At 40.1% G+C, this 23,231-nt stretch overlaps 2 protein-coding genes across 3 annotated transcripts in view; one reads left to right on the top strand and one right to left on the bottom strand.

Moving 5' to 3' along the window:
- LOC117886322 (serine/threonine-protein phosphatase 4 regulatory subunit 1-like) overlaps window positions 1-6,745 on the bottom strand; it is a 46,653-nt gene extending 39,908 nt beyond the window's left edge. The window contains exons 1-2 of one of the 2 annotated variants that reach the window (XM_034788023.1): window positions 6,553-6,745; window positions 6,318-6,362 (exon numbers count right to left, since the gene is read on the bottom strand). In XM_034788023.1, coding sequence (XP_034643914.1) covers window positions 6,318-6,362; window positions 6,553-6,559 — 52 coding nt within the window. In that variant the 5' untranslated portion in view covers window positions 6,560-6,745. The remainder of the gene's footprint in view (window positions 1-6,317; window positions 6,363-6,552) is intronic. The other variant, XM_034788024.1, reaches the window with a different exon arrangement.
- Window positions 6,671-23,231, top strand: part of RAB22A (RAB22A, member RAS oncogene family) — a 31,296-nt gene continuing 14,735 nt past the window's right edge. The window contains exons 1-5 of the mRNA XM_034788026.1: window positions 6,671-7,021; window positions 9,413-9,492; window positions 13,844-13,925; window positions 20,660-20,731; window positions 20,830-20,936. Of these exons, the coding sequence (XP_034643917.1) occupies window positions 6,986-7,021; window positions 9,413-9,492; window positions 13,844-13,925; window positions 20,660-20,731; window positions 20,830-20,936 (377 nt within the window). The 5' untranslated portion in view covers window positions 6,671-6,985. The remainder of the gene's footprint in view (window positions 7,022-9,412; window positions 9,493-13,843; window positions 13,926-20,659; window positions 20,732-20,829; window positions 20,937-23,231) is intronic.

The following is a 23,231-nucleotide window of genomic DNA, read 5'->3' as shown; positions in this document are numbered from 1 at the left end:
CAATATGCATCCTAGGGAAGTGTGTCTTTTCCCCCCTAACCTCACAGAGAGGTATCCATCAATAATATCGGGGAACATTTACATATTATAGAAAAAAGAACAGGAGTACTTGTGGCACCTTAGAGACTAACTAAGCTGCCACAAGTACTCCTGTTCTTTTTGCGGATACAGACTAACACTGCTGCTACTCTGAATACTACAGAAAGGGGCCCATGCCCCTCTAGTATCATCATTATAAATTAGGGCTCTTGGAGCATACTGCAGACTTCCTGCCAAGCGATAAAATTAAATTTAAACCAACAAAAAAGTTGGTTTCACACACAGGATGTCCTACGTATGTATGGTCAAATTCTGCCTTTAGATAGGCACACAGCTAATTTCCTTCAAAGAGAATGGTGTGCACACAGCTGATGACAGAATTTGATACCAGTCTTTCTTAAAAAAAAAAAAAAGCTAGCTGGCCTCTTCTACTGCAATATGAAGTTTCAGAGAAAACTATCTGAACAAGAGACTAAAATAAGAACTGAATCATGCACACAAGGCAAAGCAGAAGAAAATTGGGATTAACGTGAAGGCGTTATCAAATGCACCCACAACCACATAACTAGGCATGCTAATGTTTAAAAAAACTAAAAAAAAAAAAAACCCCAATAAATAAGGGTCTGAGTATTTTTTCTCTTGATATTTAAATCATCCAACTACTTCACAACTATCTTTTACAGATATGACAGTTGAAGGGGCAGTATAGCCACACAGAGATATAGTACTGTATACAGGCGACTTATAACCTGGAAACTAAAATTTACTTCCACTTAAGTAGCCATTTCTATTTCTTGCAGGTGGCATTACTAATTATTTTAGAAACAATACCAGCCTACAGGTAAGTGTCCACAGGTTTACGATTTGTATCTGCATAAAAAAAAAAAAAAACCACACACCACACCACACCCACCCACATTACTGGGGCCCAAGAAGGGTTGACAAGTGGTGAAACTGACTCGCTAGGCTAGTGCAGCAAACATCAGATCAGTTTAAGATAATAAGATATGCCTTTCTCAATAAGACTAGTGCTCCATCATGTTTAATATCCTAACTGGCAGTAAACAAACCTGATGCTTCAGAAGACATTGATGACATCGCTGAAAGTTCTGAATAAGTTATACCCTGTGTGTCAGGTGCTTAGAGTTCCTTCCTGACTCTGCAACAATCAGTTTACATACTGAAGCATGAGATTTGATTACCCTTGTCTGACCCAGTATAATGAGAAATACTATTGATATTAAAAGCTGGTTTTTTTTAAATCCAGATATATTAAACATATTTCTACAGCAGTGAATTCTTTAAACTAACAACATTTCGTGTGAAGTAATATTTATTTTAATTCATACTAAATTTATCAGCCACTAATTTTATCAAGTGCCCCTTTGTTCTCGTATTAGGAAACAGCATTAAAATGAAGGAACTGATCAGTTGCCCCTATACCCTTCATAAAATTGACTATTGCAGTAGAATACCCTGCAACTCTGATTGCAACAAATAAACAAACAAATCATGGGTCTATGTTCTAAAGTGATACTGCACTAGCCTGTAAACATTTATGTACATGCTTCACTTTACTATCTTAAGTAGTTCCACTCATTACTCAAATTACTAAAGTTAAGCACGTGCTTAAGTGCTTGCAAGATCAGGGCCCGGAAGAGCAGCTACACAACACACCACTTTTGTTATATACTGAATGTAAAGAGTTAAATAATCCTAGTTTTAGCAGCCTCTTAACTCATACAAAATAAATTCCACCATAGCTCTAACCATCTTCACTGACCTTCTCTGGCCCATGTTAATCTCAACTCTCTTTCCAAAAGTGAGGAAATCAAAAGTGCACACAGTACTCTGGATATATTATAAGCACGTGTAAAAGAAAATACAGAATATCATGAACTGTTATTTCTAATGAACCCAATATGCTTTCACAATTGCTGACACACACAGGACTCACAGTTTCATTAAACTATCCACTGAGAGGCCTACCATATTTTCCCACTTAGAAGATCAAGTAGACAAGTTCAGAATCCATCAGTGTATAAGAAATTTAACTAGTGTAGCCAATGTGCACTACTGAAGTTGAATTTAATATATCATGTGACTGTCTCAAAGGTATTTAAATCTTATATCCTGCCATAGGTTTTACTATCCAAACAATGTAATGACATCAGCAAATGCCACCATCTCACCGCCCACTTCCCCCACCCAAACACTAATAAATATATTAATACCAATACCCACCCCTGTGGAACTATTAATCTCTCAAAAGACCAAAGAGCAGTCATTCCCTACATTCTTCTCACTTACTCAGTTTTTAAATCCACCATCAAACCTCATTTCTTAACCAATATTTTCTTTAGCCTTATAAGAGGAGGTTTAAAAAAAAAAAAAACCCTACAGAATCAGCTTCATTTATTATTTTATTAATCTTCTTAAATAATTGTATACAGGTTTGACAGCTTTTACAGTGGGGAATTAAAAAGTATCTTACAAAGTCAGTATTGGTTTGACCCTCAGTTAATATTTATTCAAGTCCAGTATCACACTATCCACAATTAGTTTCTCCATCAGCTCCCCTGGAATTTAGGGGGAATTTCCCATTCCATAATTCCCAGGAGCTCTTCTGGTTCTTTTTGTTTGATTGTTTTAATAAAATCAGTTCTAGCACATTACATCTCCTCACCAATATCTCCACCATTTAATGCTTTCTTTCCTTCAGACACCATAGATCTAGTTTTAGTTAGTGATTCACTGCAATGAGTTGCTTAAAAATGCTCCATAACCTTTTCCTTAGGGTATGTCCACACTGCAGCTAGGAGCATGCTTCTCAATGCAGGTAGACAGATACATGCTAGCTCTGTTTGAGCCACTGAGCTTTAAATAGCAGTGTTGTCACAGTGGCACGGGCAGCGGCTCAAGCTAGCCAACCAAGTACATAACAAGAGGGTTGGGTAGGTTTGCACTCAGGTGGCTAGGCTGGCCCAAGCGGTCACCCGTTCCATCATGCCCACATTGCTATTAGCTCGAGCAAAGCTCCCATCTACCTGCAGTGTGAAGCCAGCTCCCAACTGCAGTGTAGACATGCCCTTTGAGACTAATCACAGCACCTAGCACAATTGCACCTAGCACAACTGATCTAGATTGGGGCTTCTGGGTCCTTTTGTAATTAAAAAAAACAAAACTATCAAGACAACACACTGAGTTCTCAGATTTTGCATCTTAATTCTCGGTGCTCTTTCACACCAACTAGGAGCAGTGCATACTCTGCATTTTTAATTCAAGATCTAGTTCAAAACTAAATAGAAGTATTGTTAATGACACCAAGTCAGACATTTTTCTCTCTCTGTCCATGACATAGTGATAATCAACATGCTGCATTATGTCTATATCAACCTGAAATTGATAGCGGTACATATAGATTGATGTAAAATTAAATAGACATATACAAAGCACACTTTTCCCATTATTGGATCACCATTCTAGATTCAAAACTGCAAAATAATTAAAAAAAAAATCCTCAGATGAGGCAAACTTGAGCTTCATCCCCCAAGCCAGAAGGTTGGCTTACAATCATAAAACTATTTTAGTCAAGTTACCAGGACAAATGACACTTCTGCTGATAGCCTTGGCAAAGAAGCCAAGGACTCATTGGCCAGGGAGAATGATCTGCCCTTTCACCCCTGGAGATGGTATCCTCCAAGTCAGTCAAGGCACATTGGCAGGACACTGTGGGAGGTTTGGACTGTTGGTTGTACTGTGCTTGCACTGAAAACAGAAGAGTTCAGCTGGCAGACAAAGATCTTTCACTCTTTCCAATCAAAGGGGGAAGAATTAGTTGGCAAGACATAAATAGTCTATTTTCTGGTTGGATTATTAGCAGGTTTGTTTATTTATTTATTTTAATTGTGGCAGAGAAAAGCAAAACAGAACAGATTTTCAACTCTACTAATGGGTTTAAACTGCAGATCCAGCTACTTTGGCTCCCCTTGTTATTAATGGAACTTTAAGGTGGGATGTACTGAGCTTTGAGAAGCTTCTTTCAAATCCAGTGTGGGCACACAGAAGTGTATTAGCCAATCTGCTCCCAATTTAAATCCTCTGCTCAACAAAGGTACTTGGTGTTGTTTGAGGTCATGGCACAAACTTAGTAAGCAATAGCCCTCTGTCTCTCTGTTTAAAACCAATATCCCAGAGAGACAAATGTATAAAGTGAAGTGGGAAAAACAAGCATAAACCTACAAATCCAGACCTGCCAAATTTCATCACTTTAAAGGGTGATTCCATATAATTTTCAATTAGGTTTAAGACAATTTTTATACCCCAGTCTCTGAACTGCCATCTCCCCCACAAATCAGGATTGTCTAAGCAATACAGAACAGGTCCCAACAAGCAACAACTTTAAAAAAGCTCACCATTTTTTTCAAAGGATAAACCCAAATTGCCATCCGAAGTGCAGTTAGTACCACACAGGGGTCCCAAAGCCGGGGCTCCAGCCCAACCTGAATATCTACACTGCAATTGTATAGCCCCGCAGCCTGAGCCCCCCTAAGTCCGAATCAGCTGACATGTTTTATTACAATGTACACACACTCTAGGAGTCTGTGGCCCTCAAGACTCTAAACACATATGTACTCAGGACATGCATGTCCTCAACTTTAAGTATGTGAGTTGTCCTATTGACAATGGAGCTTCTGACATGCACATCTCTTTGCAGGATTGGGACCTGAGGCCTCAATCCTTCAACAATGCTTTACATATAGACACAAGAATCCGCTGTGCAGAGCTCACTGCATAATCAGGGCCTAAATAAGGGAGGGTACAAACAATTTGGAGGGAGATTTTAAATGTCCCATTGAAGCATTCTGTAAAAATCTGCCATTAGTAGAGAAGATGTTTTTAAAAGCAGACTCAGAATTAATCCAGGAGTGAAGTTTCCTTCCAAACAAATCAGTGGCAGTTCTGGAAAGTAATACAATCACATTTTTTAAAAAGTCACAATGAGAGATGCTAAAAGGAGAGTGTATGAGACCTGCAACCTCATCGAGACAGACCTCAGTAGGATAGTGAGAAGTTTGTAGAAAACTGGGTGACGGGAGGAGTATTACAGTAACAGGTTGAACATTGAACTCCCTCATATCCTTCACTAGCACTTGAGACAGAGTCTAGATCACAGAAAGTGATCATATGTTTTTTCCAGATCACTGTAACTCTCACAATGGCATAAGAAACGCAAAACAAATAACCACCTTGTAAAAAATTGTTGTCCTGTGTGTTTCAATTAATCATTTAAAAATCCCACTCATTCAAATTATCACAACAAAAAGTCCTTGTCTTAGGCCAACTGCTAGAAACATTCTTTGCAAGCAACAGAACTAATGTCAACTTTATAAACCTGACATGAAGAAAAGCACTGTATGAGATTGAAAGCTTGTTACTGGACCAACTTCTGTTGGTCAGAGAGAAAGATATTACCTCGCCCACTTCGTCTTTCAACTTTATAAACAACACAGACCTGAAAATAGGCTCCTTCACTGGCAATTAACTGCATTTCAGTTTTTAAAGTATTATTTTTGCAACACCCAAATATGTGCTAGGCATTTTACTAAACAAGAAATTCATCACACACGGATAATATAAAGTAAGATTGACAATTTGGGGTTACAATTAGACATGCAAAAAATTATAAAAACAATTTAGAAACATCTCTCATTCAAAGTATCATAGCTTATGACAGTTCTGAATTAACTTGTCCCCTTTTCCCGTTATTCAGGTCTCCATCCCATGAATCGAGATCTGACAAGCCTCCTTCATTTAGGGTTAATTCCCTCCTGTACCCACAGCTTTCTGCAGTGTGTTTTAGTGAGACATTTAAAATAAAATAACCTATCATTTTATAAGGCATTTTAAAGCCCCCCGCCCCTTTCCCTTCTTACAATAAAGGATTTTACAGGGTCAATGAGCATTTAAAAAAAAATCAAATCACAACAGTTAGGTGGCATAAGGAGCCCTAAAAATTTAGCGTAAAGCATAGAAATTACTCCATTAGAGACCCCTCTGCCAGCAGCAACATGAAAATGCAAGACTGCCTGTGTGTCTGTGTGTTAAATAAGAAAACCCAAGCCCTCTCTGATCTTTCACCTATCAGTAAAATGAGCCTCACAAGTCTCTTTCTTTCACCCTAACCTGGGTGAAAGCGTGGGGGAGGGAGATGGGGGGGGCGGTGCAGAAAGGAGCATGTGGGTGAATGAGTAAAACAAGTAAAAACCGTTACTCACAATCATCTAAGTCATCCTGCAAATCCACAAAATACAAAGGGATCCCTACAAACAAAAACAAAAGAGAGAGACACGGGGGGTTGGTTTCACAAGGCTCTCTGGAGAGACAGGAGACAGAGGAAGAGCGAGAGGCACGCACGAAGTTACACGGCAGTTTGGCGTTAGTCACCCGCACACCCCAACACACACGCACACCCCCACACGGAGCAGGAAGAGAGGAGCGAGAGCTGCTTACCAGCCATCTTGGAATGGACATGGGGAAAAGAGATGGGGGGGGGGAGGGGGCGGAGCTGCCTGCGCTGCCTGACCCCGGCTCAACCCCCACTCCCCCCACTCCCTAGATTTAATAAACAAATGCTGCCCGGGAGGCAGGTGCCCCCCCAAGTGCCCAGCCAGCCCCAGGAGACAGGAAAATTACAGCCTTTAAAAAAGTGCCCCTGAAGGAAGGGGGGGTAGTCAGGTGACTCGGATGGGCTGTCCAAGATGGCGTCTGGTGTGTGGCGCCTGAGAAGCGGAGGTTACCTGTAAGCAGTGACGGGAGGGGAGGTAGCAGGGGGACCCTGTTGCCTCTGCCCAGGAGGGCTCCTCAGCGGGTGTGCTCAGAGTGGGGGCGATGGTGATGCTGGGCTGCGCCTCTGGGTCTCTTTAAGGCAGCAGCCTCCCTGGCCATGGCTCTGAGGGAGCTGAAAGTTTGCTTGCTGGGGGTAAGTGACCTGCTGGGGGTCTCTAGGGTGTTAAGGAAGGGGGTGTCTGTTGTATAGGCCCCCCGGGTGGTCTTGGTGAATGGGGAGGGGGGGTCCCTCATAGAGGGATTCATTTTAAAGGGAAGGGGGGGGGGGTTCTACCATGTGTGATCATGAGAGCCCTTAAAACTGCTTTAAAGCGAAGGTGGTTTGTGACGGTGTTTTTCCTGTGGTGAGACGATATTTTGGTCTCTTTCCAGTGCTCGTGTTGATTTCTGCAGCATCTGTTTGTGTGCTCCACTGAGACGCTCCACAACAGCTAGTAAAGCCTTTCTCTCCAGGAAGAATTTTTGTGGTCTGTGTTTGAGACACAAAATAACACACACTTTTTTTATTTTCAAGGCTCCCCTATTAAAAAATGGTCCTGTGTTGAAACTGCTCTGCTCCCATCCCCCTTATGCGGTCCAAGGCTTTGGTCATTTGAATAATATTTAGCCCTTGTATTTATGTAGTTTGATGTCATTTTTCAGGCTTCAAAAGCCCTCTCCAAACACTAGATAATGGGTGAAGGAGACTTCAAAACAAATGTAGGTGAACTTTAAATCTTGTTTGGAAATATATATATATGGCAAAATCTTCATCTGAAAAGATGGAGGTTTTTAAAAATTCTTAGCTCCAAAATTAGTGTTCCCAGTCAAGGGTCCTCCAAACCAAATCCAACTGAAGTCAATTGGAGCCTTTTTCCTGGAGTCGCTCTAATAGGGGTTCTGTCTGCTCCTAAACAAATGAAATTTGACAGGTTGGGCTATGTATTTCCTGGTTCTAGATAGTCTTGTTCCTTTTCCCTGGAAAGTTGGTATATATTCCCTAATTTTGCTTGCTAAATATGTTATCCTTTGTTTACATCAAACTCTACCTGTGAAATCTTTATGGAGTGGGAAGAGGGGGAATAAGAGAGCAACTAAGAAAATTTTCCCTTCTAAATGTCTCAGCCAGGAAACTTATTTACTTTCAGCTCCCTTTCTCTTCTGTGTAACTTTATGTGACTTGTATTGTTATTTGCTAAACACTAAAATATGTAAGTGATAAGTATTTTTGAATTCCCCTCTCCTCTCCCAAAAGAAGCGAGAACCCTCCAGAGGATTAGCACAAACTTAAATTGTGTACAAATTAGTGCTGTAGTATATTACATATAGTGCATAATTAGCATCTTATGACTTTAAAAATAAACTTGGTATTTGTGGATAATCTAAGCTCTATACCCAGATGTACAGACGCTCTTTTCTTAACTTGTGTATTATATAATTTTTTAACATTCGCTTTAATAAAATTTTTAAATCCGGGCTGCAAACACTGCAGAAAGCAAGCTTCAATTAAAGCAAGCTTCTTGTTTTATTCATGCATTTCGTAATATTAAGTTTGGTAAACTATCTTTTTCAAAACTGTAAATTTGGGGTATAGATTATCTGATTCTATCATCTGAAGATTGTGACGTGGTTCAGCTATGTTAACTAAATTGCCATCTGAAACCTGAATCAAGGCATGTGAGCAATCAGACATCTTAATTTAGTTCTGCAAGTAGATGCAACTTGAAGCATGCCTTTTGTTTCTTTCTTTTATTAAGCCCGAGTTGGCATAGTTACTATTCGAAACACACAGACAACCTGGTGTTAAATTTCTAAGGTGTGGCTTAGAACGTGGTTTGTCACCTTAAAATTAGACTTCCTCCTCTCTTGTTCCATGCGGCCGTGAGATTAAAAAAAAGATTAGTTTCAGGTACGTCTCAGAAGGTGTTTAAGGACTTTCATTAAATAGGGTGGGACTGAATGACTCAGGCTGAAATGTGTTTTGTAATGCTTGTAATAGTGTGACACCCTTGATCTACTTGTACGTATTAATTACCTTATTCAGCTACAGATGTACACTTTAACCATTGAGGTATAAAGCAGCAGCTCTTTCTCGGTCTGTACGAATATCCCTAATTCAAACCAATCACTTATGCAGAGTTTTTGGTGTGGGAGGCATGATGGGAGGGGAGCATACCGAATAATCTGTTTCAAGAGGTGAACATTATAGCTTTTTGTTAAAGTCTTATACAAAGTTATCAAATCTCTTTTATATCTGTTTTGGAATAATGTATCTTTAACAGAGCTATCTCCTATTTTCAATATAAACCTTATTTTATGGACCTTCAGTTTTTCAATTTTGCTGCACTGAAATATTTTGATTACTAAAACCCTGATCCTAAGAGTTGTTCCACTTGGCTGGACCCCCTCTGACTTCAGTGATGCTCTCTATAGGAACTGAGGTCAGTCTTTCCATGAGGAACTTATTGCGGATTGGGGTCTAAATGTGCCCAACTGTTTTTGATAGTTAAATTCTCACTGGTGTAACTGCTATGTTCTTTTTCAGGACACTGGTGTAGGCAAATCAAGTATTGTGTGGCGATTTGTAGAAGACAGCTTTGACCCTAACATCAACCCAACGATAGGGTAAGACACTAAATAAAATGTATTTGAATTGTAAATAAGATAGAGGAATATATCATTTAATCCCTAAGAGTCCCATATGAAACACATTCTGCATGAAGTAGCAGAAGTTAAATCTATCCAAATTTCATTTCAATGCAAGAAAAACGCATGCTCTGAATGCTGAAGTGGGAGTCGGGAACTTCTGAATTCAGTCTTTGCACTGACGCTGACTTGCTGTGAAGCCTTAGGCCAGTCCTTTGTGGCTTGACCAGCAAAACTGCATGTAGTAAAAGCTACATGCAAATCACCAGTTACATACATAACCTTCCATTTGTATACACAGCTACATGATTTTGAATACCCAGTCATAACTAATGCACATGGAAATAAGGTACCAGTAGTTTTAAAAATCCACGTGTTAACTGCCTTACAGTGTCATTGTAGTGACTGAGTTTTCTAAATACCCTTAAAGACTAAAATGCTAACTGCAGTTTCAGTTTTTATGCTGATGGGCAGGTTTAAATTCTTGTCCTGTTTTTGTATTAATAATCTTAACTAAAATATCCAGTTAGGATTTCTGGATTATGAACAAACAAGTGTGTTCTTCTGCTGATGCAAACATCAATATCTGTTTCTCATTCATCAACAGAAGAACATAAATCTGTGTCCACTTTATGTTGAGACACCATTCTTGAACTTCAAAAATAACTGAGTACAGTAACCATCAGGCTGCTCGAGTTTTTAAACAGTAATGTAAAAACGAAGTACATAGATTTTTCTAGAGTGGTTCAAATATTTTTGTCAACTGCATCTTTTTCTCCTTCCCAGCTCTGTTTCTTTAATTAGATTAATATAAAATGCATATTCCCTTAATTAACAAAATGGGGTAAATACAGTAACACTTCCTGATAAAGATCAAATTGTTTCCTTTGTTCCTTTGAAATATCTAGTTTTCCTTTTCTATGTTTTAATTATGGTACACAAATTTGGATTAAATACAATCATGCAGTTTAGAAATCCTGTTCTTTTATTAACAAAAGCTATATCATTTTCTGTCATAAAACTTAAGGACTACGAGTTTTTATCTGTTAATTAATCTACCGCAGAGGTTCTTCACATAGGGGTTGTGAGCGCTCTGCCCTTTTTATATTACTAAATGGAGTGGGAGCAGGGAAGTCCCAGCTAGATGTGGGGGCAGGAGGATATGGAAAAGCTGTGTTGGTATGAAAAAAAGTTGAGAATCATTATCTGCAGCTATATTCATTACGGGCGAGATATTTAAAGGTGTTCAGTGGGAGCACTAGGGGGAGGTGGTGGGGGAAAAAAGACACTTAGTTGGATGAGAAATTGGGGCGAGTGGGAAGACCGAGTCTGGCCGGACAAGGAGACTGGGACTAGATATCCATCATGGGAAGGAAAAGGGGGCTGTAGATCTGACAAGGAGCTATGATGCAGGGGAGAATTAGGAGTGGGGGTGGATTAGGATGTGTAGCTAGTGAGAGAGAAGGAAAAGACAGATTGAACAAGGAGCCAGGAGAGTATAAGACCTGCCTGGGCAAGGAGACTTGGGAGAGGGAGTTAGCGTAAGGGGACAGAACTGGTACTGGCTGTGAGGAGGGGGAGAGATTAGGAGTAGTAGAGGAAGTTAAGACTCGGACAGCAAGCTCAGGCGGGAAAAGCCCATGGACAAAAAGACAGGACTGAGACAGGTTGGAACGTATGGGATGGAAGGGGTCAAGCTTGGGCAAAACAGGCAGAAGTGTCTGTACCCATGACAGCAAAACGAAGAGAAGAGTCTGTGCTTGCTAGACCACACTCCCCTCCAAAGCCTGTAATGGAATCTCAAATTCCTGAGTCTCGCCATTCCTCTACTGTCCGCAAATATTTGTGAAACCCAGGGTGAAGTGTCTCTCATCTCTCCCCCCCCCCCCCCCCCTTTATGGTCCACATACAGTATGACAGCCTACTACTGCTTTCAGTTAGTCTTTTAGCTCAAGTGGTAGAGATTTGTCCAGTAGCTCAAACAGTTCCAATCTGGCCAATGAACCATGTGGGTGTCAGTATGATGTCACGTGATAGAATTTGTGTTTTTCAGTTTGTTTTTTGAGTGTAATTTCCTAGATTTAAAAACTTAAAAGTTAGGAAATAGAAAATTAAGATTAACTGTGCAACCTAAATTTGGCCCCTTTGTGCATTAAACTACAGTGTATAAATAACTGTTTTTCAAATGATGGATTAAAATGTGTATCCACACCCTTTAAATACACACTAACAATCATCAGTTAATGGACATCATATTCATGGTCTGCTCACTTTACCTCATTCTTGTTGTGCAGCAGTGTTATAATGTAAGAAAGTGGCAGTGCTTACAATGCCTACAATAGACACTTTCTTTTAACATGCTACTTTCCCTTATCCTTTGCTCAAGTACATAATTAGTTTTGTTTAAATCCACTAAAGTTTGGCTCTCTTACCCTTGTGCTTCGGTATTAACTAGTATTAAGGTCATTGTAACCTTTTGTTCAGCTTGTTTAAAGGAAACTTAAAATCTTGCAGTCTTTGTGCTAGATTCTAGCTAGCTAAATCATCTGAGGTGATGGGAGGTTTTAACCTCCAGGGAGAACTTGAGAGCTTTCTCCTTTCCTTTAAAAATAAATGCATTAAACTTAACTATTATATGCTCCCTGACTGTTGAACTGTGTTGATCTACTCTATAGCTGCTATTAATGTGTAACTGAAATTATGAAGGGCTTATAGTTATAACTTCTATGACCTGACAATACTTAGAGCCCAGGAGGACTCTAAAGCCTGTGTCACTGAATTTTAGTGTCCAATACTGCATCCTGTGCTAAAGACCTTCACCCTTGGGCTTCATTTCTGTAATAGGCTTTGGGCTGGTGGACTCCTAATTTCGGTGGGGCTCTGTGCCAGTCCTGAATCCTGTGTAGAGTTCATTGCAGGATCAGGGCCTTGGTTTTAATCTCAAACTTGAAAAATTACACCTTATCTGGCACTTATCAGACTTTTTTTTTTTTTTTTTTTTTTTTTTTTTAAAGCTAGTAAGTTCACACAGGCCTTTATGCCATAGCATACTTCAGCAGGCAACTTCAGTTGCTGTGTGACTTATTGAAGTCCACAAGACCTCTTTATGGGGCCCTAGCTCCTATGCTAATTACCTGGTAAATATGCAGTATTTTGAAAGACAAAAACTAATGTAAAGAAACTGTTTGAGCTCTCAAACCATGAACAAAATACACATGCCACCAGAAAATAAAAAGTTACGGCACCTTGTACGCTTACTCTGCAGACCCAAATTCAGTGTAATGTTTCTTTTCCAAGAGTGGATGATACAAGTAACACTTAAAGCAGAGCTGGGAACTGTTTCCCTTATAAAGCAACCATGGTAGGTGTTGGGGTTGTCATCCAACTCTTGTAGGACACCTGTAGAATCCTGGCATTGGGTCATGGCATTTATTTTATTATTTTTTTTTTTTTAAAAGGTAATCTTTTTCTTACATTGAAGCCCCGTCATTGCCATCCTCCTGCACAGAAAATGTATATATATTTAGGGAGCCGTGGGGAGGAGGAAGTTTTATGGCCCTTCTTTGAAAGTGGAGGGGATCTGCAGGCTTCAGGGTACACTGATAGGGAGAGGGCTTGGGGGCAGCACACTCCACTGCCTTACTCACCTCCCAAACACCCATTAAATTTTGGTGGGAAGTCAGCATTAACTTATCTGGTCTCAGTGTCTGCTCTGTGGGACTCCCCAGAATGGGGATGGCAGCCAAATTTCCTGTCAACATAAGTCCAGAAAGAGCTAGTGCAGAGGTTCCATGTGGTATCCTTTCAGTAGCTCCTCTAATATTCATGTGCATTTTCGTGAATTTGTTGTGGTGTTCCTTTGTGTGGGGGAGGTGTGAAGAATGCCGCCACTCACTCCCCAGCTGCCTCTGTGGCAGTGCAAAACCTACATCCCCTCACCTTCAACTGAAAAATTAAGAGGAAGGAGAGTGCAAATATACAAGGCTTCTTATCCCCTCTCTGATCCTTGGTACTGTATTCTGTTAGGATGGAGTTCACCATTGTTTAAGTGGTGTAAGTGTGACCTAATTGGTGCATGCATCCTTGTCTGGGTCCTTTGCACAGTAATTAATTTCAAACATTATGTATGATGATCTTAATCAGTTTTATATATAGTAAAAAGCTCTTCACTTTTTAAAAAAAGACCTATTTTATGAAAAATTATGATATTTAAGTTAATTGAAGATATTGACCTTTTATATATAAAAATTTGGGAGATATGAACTAGTTTTGCTAGAAATAGATTTTTCTTTGTATTTGCATTTTGGTAATGTTCCACTAAATCTTTCAGAGCATCTTTTATGACAAAGACTGTGCAGTATCAAAATGAGTTGCATAAATTCCTAATCTGGGATACAGCTGGACAGGAACGAGTAAGTAGAGCTGTTGTTTTCCTCCTTAATTTGTAAAGATTTTTGTGTGATATAATTCTGTAAATTATGCGTGTTTAATGTATGTTTTCACGCATGATTATTTCAAAATACACTGGAGACAAGCCCATGATAACTTATTTCATCTTTCACCTTGGTTATTTGGCTCCCCTAGGGAAATAAATTATTAGAAAATGTAAAGATACCCTATTTATATAACATCTTTATAGTAATGGAAAGGTCTACTGAGACTTCATTTGGAATATTAAGCACAATTTTGAACACTATTATGAGAAGGATATTGACACATTAGAAAAGGTACAACTGAGGAGAATATAGATGAGAGGAGAGCTACAACTGTCAAGATATTCATATCCATATTCATATCCATATTCATAAATGATCTGGAGAAAGGGGTAAACAGTGAGGTAGCAAAATTTGCAGATGATACAAAACTACTCAAGATAGTTAAGTCCCAGGCAGACTGTGAAGAGCTACGAAAGGAACTCTCAAAGCTGTGTGATTGGGCAACAAAATAGCAGATGAAATTCAATGTTGATAAAAGCAAAGTAATGCACATTGAAAAACACAATCCCAATTATACATATAAAATGATGGAGTCTAAATTCGCTGTTACCACTCAAGAAAGATCTTGGAGTCATTGTGAATAGTTCTCTGAAAACATCCACTCAGTGTGCAGCAGCAGTCAAAAAAGCAAACGTAATGTTGGGAAGCATTAAGAAAAGGATAGATAATAAGACAGAAAATATCATATTGCCTCTCCAAATCCATCTTGAATACTGCGTGCAGATGTGGTTACCCCATCTCAAAAAAGATATATTGGGAAAGGCTCAGAAAAGGGCCACAAAAATGATTAGGGGTATGGAATGGCTGCCGTATGAGGAGAGATTAATAAGACTGAGACTTTTCAGCTTGGAAAAGAGACGACTAAGGAGGGTTATGATAGAGGTCTATGAAATCACGGAGAGAGTAAATAAGGAAGTGTTGTTTGCTTCTTCTCATAACACAAGAACTAGGGGCCACCAAATGAAATTAATAGGCAGCTGGTTTAAAACAAACAAAGGGAAGTATTTCTTCACACAACAAACAGTCAACCTGTGGAACTCCTTGCCAGAGGATGTTGTGAAGGCCAAGGCTATAACAGGGTTAAAAAAGAACTAGATAAATTCATGGAAGATAGGTCCATCAATGACTATTAGCCAGGATGGGCAGGGATGGTGTCCCTAGCCTCTGTTTGCCAGAAGGTGGGAATGAGCAACAGGGAATGGATCACTTGATGATTACCTGTTCTGTTCATTCCCTCTGGGGCACCTGGCATTGGCCACTGTCGGAAGACAGGACACTGGGCTAGATGGACTTTTGGTATGACCCAATATGGACGTTCTTATGAACTTTTTTTTTTTTTTTTTTTTTAAATTTTCATTTCTAATCTGATTGTGTTAGAAGCTCATGTCAAAAAGTTTTTCATTTGAAATACAAATTTTAACCTGGCAGTCTTTCCAGAAGGTGGGGGAGAACTTGATGGCTGCTTCTACAACATACACACCTTTGAGGGGATGCAACAAACTTATTCAAGACTTACAAGCACACAAACTAAAATTAAAAAGGGAGTTGGAGGAAATGTCTTTGTGCTGCATACTAATTACCTTGCTCATGAACTACAGGCAGCAACAACAAAAGCTGCAATTATGTATAAAGTTTTATAAACATGCCTGAAGCTGTTTGGCAAAGGATTTCCATTACGTATTAGAGTTTCATTCTGTTCATTTGAATCACGTTTGAAAGCAATGGGAGAATGTAGTATGCTGAATCCGAAGTAGGGCAATCTATGAGGAACTATACACCTGTATCCCGATATAATGCGACCTGATATAACACAAATTCGGATATAACGCGGTAAAACAGCGCTCGGGGGCGGGTGGGTGTGCACAGCGGCGGATCAAAGCAAGTTCAATATAACGTGGTTTCACCTATAACGCGGTACGTTTTTTTGGCTCCCGAGGACAGCGTTGTATCGGGGTAGAGGTGTATCTGTGAATGGCTGACAATTGTTGCTGTCGGCTTGTATGAAGTGAATGTTTCCTCTTTTCTATTCTTATCCCTGGAGTGATGCCCTTTTCTTTTTTCCATGCAAGTTGTTACAACACTTTGTCTAAGTGGAAGAGATGAAGATGTCCTCCCCCTCACCTCTGACTCAGAGCTGCCGATTCTGTAGACTTCTCCCTCCACACCTTGAGGGTGAAGGGTTATTTTGGGGGAGAACATACATCTTGAGACTACAGTGATGGAGGAACAAGATTCTGACACTTCATAAGAAGGTGCCAATGTCACCTTAGTTCCTTCACCAGATCTCCACTAAAGAGTGCTCCTGACAGCTATTGCTGAATCTACAAGCTCACCTGCATCCATGTATCCTCATTCTCCCTTCCCCCACTTCCCGCCCCACACAGACAGTATGTTAGAGTTAGGCAGAGTTCCTTTACAAACAATACTTCCCCCCCTTCCAAGTGATCAGTCAGGGCAATGTGTCTTTTTATATTCTTATATATATTTTAAACTGAAATTTTTGTTTTAAATGTGGAAGCATTAATGCTTCATAGCAATTCAGTAAAATACAAACTCCCATGTCACAGCACAGGTCACTTACTAATAACCCAATTTATCAGTAGCGGCTTCTGGTGTAAGAGCAAAACTCTCTTGTGCATTAGGGAACATATGTGATGCCCCCAAACTTTGTTGGCCCAGGAAAGAAAAACTGACAAAGCTCAGGGCTCTTGGTTTTTTCCACTTGCCCATCAATCAAATTGGGTAGCCACTAGAAACCATGGTAAACTCCCTTATCATAACTTTGTGACTTGTAGGGCTCTTTAATCCAACACTTGACTTTATATCAAGTTCTGAATGTGGTATTGGATTTTATATCAAGTTTTCAATGATTCTAATACCACTCTGATGATGATAAACTACACTGTTAATCACTTGTGCATCTTCTCCTTACATATACATACTACCTGTACTTAATTTGGACAATGCTTACAGGCTCAAAAGACTTAGTCTTGTAAGGATTAAAGAGATAGTGATAATGTAATGCATCACAGAACCAGGATTTATTCATACACAAGCATAGTTGCAACATATTTTTTTTTTCTGTTTTGTTTTCCAATACTGGTACTGTTTGTTTTATTTTTGTATTTCTTCCCCTTTACAATAATGTTTGTGCGGCTGCTAGATAAGATCTAATTTGTATTCACTTTAACACAGCTGGCTATGAACTGTCAAAAAATTAGTGTGGAGAAAATCTTACTGCAGAATCTTTGTACAGCCAAGGAACTTGGTGTGCCTTAAAATGAAGGGTTAAGAACATTGGCTAGGGATGGACCAACTACAGAAAGGACTGATCAAAGCTGCTAGTCAGTTCTATCAGTGAATCTCCTGCCCTGAAACTTCCATGACAGTTTTCTGTTCCTGGGCCGCCTTCAGCAGAAATTGCAAAGTGTGTAGTGACTGTTGTAGTTAGGATAAATTATTGGCTTTCTCAGGTTTACCAAGAACTGCCATCAAACCATTTATGACCTCAGCCATCAGGATTGGAACACAGTGTTAAAACATAGATGCAGTGGTCCATATGAACCATTGAGTTCCCGACCAGTATCATCTGCTGTTCCCCATATTTTAGTTTTACCATTTGCTTATTTTAACAATGCACTTCCAAGGTTTATCAGTGAGCAGTTCTTTTTCAGCAGGTTGCACAACTCCTTGTCATTATAAACACCTTGATTAACAACAGCTTAATTTTTAAGCTAGAACACAATATTTCACCTGATGTAAATTTATTTCCCACAGATCTCCCTCTCCTTTGTCCCTGAATTGTTGTATTTGACAAGGAGGGATAAAAATCAAGGACTTTAGAAATGCAGATTGTCTGCAACTAACATATCTCTGTTGTAAAGCAGTTTCATTCAGGTTGGGTGTATTTCCATTGACAGCCAGTTCAAACTTTTTAATCAGATTTAAACAGTAAGTTAGAGGATCACTGAGTACTTGTAAAGTATGCCTTAATTGGCATTGTAAGGCACTAAAATATCTCAAGTGTCTGCTTCCATTGTTACAAATAATGGCCTAGTATTTAAAAATGAAAACACACCAGTTGCTGTCAAGATTTTTCCTTCTTTCTTTCTTTCCTTCACCCTACTCTCTACTTCAATTATTCATTCTAGAACTGTATTTCCAAGAAGTTCTGATGTCTTGGAACCCAAATGCAGAAAACGTTAATTTAGTGTGGTGTTGACTAGCCGGCATCTCCCCTCCCCCGGTCCATATTTATATACTCCGTTTCTCTTGGTGACATAGTTTCCATTCCTGTATTCATGCTGATGGAAGCTTTCATTTTGGATTACATCTCACTTAAATTTAACACTTCATTTGGGACACTTCTGCTCAAGTGCCAGAAGTAACTATTTCTCTTTCATTGACTAAAGTTAGTATGAAACTGCCTTCAACCACTATCTGAATTTTGTCTATTATCCATGCTGCCAAATTCTTGTGTTATACTGACTCTCACTGGTAATTCTGTGCCAAAGCTCAAATCAGAGTTTAGGCTGCAGTGCGAGAAAGCTGAATTCTTTGAACAGACAGCTGAAAGAAAATGTAGTTCTGGAAACATCTGTTTTGTTAAAGGGAAAATGTTTTTTTTAACTGCTGACATTCCTAGGTGAGACAAGAAATCAAAATGTTAGCAGGCAGGAAATTAGTAATACAAGATCAGCAAGTGAAAGCTGGATTTTTCCCAATATAAATAGACATCAAAAAGCCAGGTAGTTAAATAGTCTGAGTAGTGGTAGTTTATCAAAAATGTTTCCCTTTACATTCTAAGTACTTATGAGGGGGGAAAGAGGGGTATATTACCCCCTTCTTGGATGAGTTGTGTGCATCCCACATTTCCTCTTTCCCACCTCTCAAACATTTATTTTCATTCTGTGCACTTTGTGTAAAGGCTTATTCTCAAAAGAAGAATTTTGTGAGCCAAATCTAAATGGGCTGGAATTTTGTTTTATAACAAAGGAGATCTTTAGGATGTATAGAACTGCTCTCAGCTGAACTATATTAACCAAAAGGAAACTAGTATTTTATTATAACCAAATAAGGCTTTGTGAAAAGCTACATTGTCTTCATGATTTTTATATCTATAGATTTCTTATTGAGTAGTAAATAGTGTATATAAAGCCATACATCAAAACACTGCATCTGTCAGTTAATTATTCTGTTCTTCCACTGACACTTCAGAGTGCTAGATGAGTTGTTTGTTTGTTTTTCTTACCTTAGCAGAATTTCTGAATACTGCATCTAAAACAGTAGTTATTTTATAGTGCCAAGCATATGTTAAACCATTGCAGTTTCTTATGGAGTCAAAAAGCAAGTAGCATTCATGCAAGGATAGTGGCCTGATCTAAGTACTGCAGGCTCATTCAGATTTGTAGCAATTGTCACTGTTGCCAAGTCCTGAGATTTCCTGTAAGTCTTATGATATTTGGCGTGTTTCCTAAATCCTTTGCTTCAGGGGTCAGGTGATTGTGAGACTCTCTCAGCTTTTATTTTTTCTTAACTTCCCCTCCCTCCCCCCAACTCTTTTGGTTCAAGGGGAAAAGCTTGAAAACATTAATCCTAAATACCAGACGGTAAATAAAAAGAACACAACATTGTTTTTTGTTTTTTTTTTTTATCTCACTTTTAAGCCATTCTCAGGATGTTTTTGGATTGGTAATAATGTACACTGGTTCTTTTTATTTTTCCTTCTGTGGACATGAGTATCTCAAAAAGGAAGAAATGTATTCAGTTCACCCCACCCTTCCTCTCCCTGAGTGTTCAAAAGTAGGCATATATCCTGTGTGTATTGTCTATATCTGTATAGCTACAGATCTTTTTTTAATGAGGGTAGCCCATCCCCTACCTCACATAACTACTATCGGGCTTCCTTCTGTAATTTGGCCTTTGCAACCTGCCTCTTCTGAGGACTATGAACTAGAGACTGAGATAACATGAATTCCAAGAATTTTGCTTCATGCCTTTGACATTCTGTATTGCTCCTGTCCCTTATATCCTTTCTTTTAATCCTCTTGATCACAAAAGATTAGTCATTGCTAGAAGATTCAGCAGTATACTCTATCTTCAATAGAAGCAGCCCTCTTCTTACTAGTACTAGATTCCTGCTATCCCTGAAGCTGAGGCTTGGAACGGAAACTTTTCCCCTTGGAGCATCGTTCCACACCTAAATGAGCTTGTACAGACTGCCTGAATAGTAACCAGAAAACTGAGTTCTTTAACACTGAGTGGTCCTGGAGGAACAGAGTGGTTTACAAGTTTAAATTATAGTTCTACTCTGTCTTCTTTTGGGAGTTAAACCACTTCTTTAGTAGCTTTAATCTGGATAAACTCAAGTTTTGTTTGTCATCATATGGCTTTATTATAGTCCATTGTATTATAGTAATCTTGCACTACTAGCACCCAAAAATGTTCACTGGCTAGCCTTCGGCTAAGATTGCTTCATGTGAAGCTTTTATATCCTAATGGCAGTCTCTTTGTAAATTTAAGGATACGTTTTCCACTAACCTAAACTCTTTTCCTATACTAGAGCAGTGAAAATTGGATTAACTGGTCAATGAGCCACATGATCTTTGGCACAGCATTAAATCCATTCTATATGATGTTTCTCCCTACAGTTCCGTGCTTTAGCACCAATGTACTACCGAGGCTCAGCAGCAGCTATTATAGTTTATGACATCACAAAAGAGGTAAGAGGAGATGGTTTGCCATATAGTTCTACAAACACTCATGTATGTTTTATTTGGCCAGTTCTGAACCTTAATTCTGTCTCCCTTCTCCATACCAGGAAACCTTCTCAACATTAAAGAACTGGGTGAAAGAACTTCGACAACATGGACCTCCAAACATTGTTGTAGCTATTGCGGGAAATAAGTGTGACCTTAATGATGTAAGGTAAATTGATGTCAGTTCAGTGCAGGTATAAGTTCAGATACAAGGTGATGGTACTAAATATTTGTTAGGAAGATTAAGGGATTTACCAAGCCATGAAAGATGTATAGTAATTAAAAAATGCAAGTCTTTTTTTAAAAACTAGTACAAGATGTCATGCCCATTTTAGAAAGGCTTGCGATGTCTGCAACACTTCATCTTATTGGCAAATGTTGATCCTTCTGGGAAAGTTTAAGTGGGTTTTTGCTGACTTGCTGATTCAGGTACCTTGTTACCCCAACCAATATAAGAGGGTGGGAGCTGCTTTGGGGAAAGTGGATCTAGAACATGGGCTGAAGTCCTGAGGAAGGAATTCTAGAGGTGGCCAAGTCTTGGAAAAGGTTTGAACTCAACTTCTTTATTACTGATGTCTGGTTAATGAAGCCAAGCCCCTAAATGAATGAGTTTGGATTCTACATAGTGTGTGGACTCTTTTCAGAGCAGGTTGGGAAAGGCACCTGCTCACACGCTTCTCCTTTGTTTATATTTTACTGCCACAGCTGGGATCTCAGCTAAAACAGGCAGATATGGTTTTTAAAGAGCCATTGCAAAGTTTGTTGACATTGATCCCAAGGGAGGTAGGACTGCAAAATTCAGTCACTGGTATTTTAAAAAATACTAAAATTCAGTTACCTAACAAACACCAATATAAATCTTTAAGAAACATGTTTATATTCTCCAAGAATGAATTGATATGAAGTAAATGACTAAAAGCTAAATATTTGTAAGTCAAATACTGCATGCTTCGTAGTGGTCCTTGGTGTTCGTGAAGCCAAACCTAGTTCTGTCCCTCCTGATGGTTTGGGGCCTGATAACACCATAAGTTGTGCACACGCTACTCCCCATTGAAACTAATGAGTGACAGGGTTCCTGAACTTTAATCAGTATAATACTTAAAATGCTGATGGTTTTGTATGACTTTTGGCAGTCTGACTTAGGACTTTGCTGCCATATGCAGTGTACATGCTACTCTAGAAATTTCAATTTTATTGACTAGAATTATAATTTTAAGATAGAAACTATTTAAACCTACATGTGATACTCCTGGGGGAATTCTGCACCAATAAATAGAAATTCTGCACATAATATTTTAAAATTCTGCATATTTTATTTGTCAAAATAACACAATATAATCATATCAGTTTCAATTATTTTTGGTCATTTATTTCAGAATACCTGTCAGCAAGTATGTCTATAACAATACAGACAACAAAAAAAGATTCAAGAAATGTTTTTGACATATAGATTCCTTACTAGGCATCTTAATACAGAGCTCTGAGTAATAATTCATTTAAACTACAATACAGAACGGTATTGCACCCCTCAGAAGCAGTGCAGAGGCTTGTGAGAGTCGGGGTAATGGAAGAGCTCAGGGAGAGGGAAGTAAATTGCTGTGAAGGAGCCTGGGTGTGAACTTGGAGGATTGTTGGTTATGGGTGGGAAAAGTATGGAATGGGTATTTTGGGGGGGCAGAGCGGGAATGTTAGGGAGCTTCCCCCATGCAAACATTGGCTGACCCCTAGCCTCTCCCATTCAGTCAGGCACATCTATCCCTGTCCCCATGTATCCCTGCACCCCCATGTGGCCCTGCACCCCTCCCCCTGTCTCCATGTGACTCTGCCCCCCCCACACCCAGCCACTCTCCTGTCCCTGTGTTAGGGTTACCATATTTTGTGCCTCCAAATGGAGGACACTCCACGGGACCCCGCCCCCAGCCCCACCCACGCCCCCTCCCCAAAGTCTCCGCCCCCTCCTCTGCTTCCCGCGAACATTTAATTCGCGGGAAGCCTGAAGCAGGTAAAGGGGGGGGGGGAGGAGGTGCGGCCCAGGCTGGCCCCCCCGCGGCTCCAGCCTGGGTCGGCTCGGGCCCTGGGGTGCCGGCCCCGGCCGACCACCCCCTGCCCACCCAGCACTGCCGGCCGGCCCCCGGCGGCCCGGCGCACCCCGCGACCCCGGACCGGCTCCCGGACCGGCCCCCCGGCTCAGCGCACCCCGCGGCTCCGCAGCCCGGCGCACCCCCATGTGGCCCTGCACCCCTCCCCCTGTCTCCATGTGACTCTGCCCCCCCCACACCCAGCCACTCTCCTGTCCCTGTGTTAGGGTTACCATATTTTGTGCCTCCAAATGGAGGACACTCCACGGGACCCCGGCCCCGCCCCCAGCCCCACCCACGCCCCCTCCCCAAAGTCTCCGCCCCCTCCTCTGCTTCCCGCGAACATTTAATTCGCAGGAAGCCTGAAGCAGGTAAAGGGGGGGGGG

Source organism: Trachemys scripta, chromosome 12, assembly GCF_013100865.1.
Source record: "Trachemys scripta elegans isolate TJP31775 chromosome 12, CAS_Tse_1.0, whole genome shotgun sequence".
NCBI lineage: Eukaryota > Metazoa > Chordata > Testudines > Emydidae > Trachemys > Trachemys scripta.
This window is presented reverse-complemented; position numbering and strand designations above follow the sequence as displayed.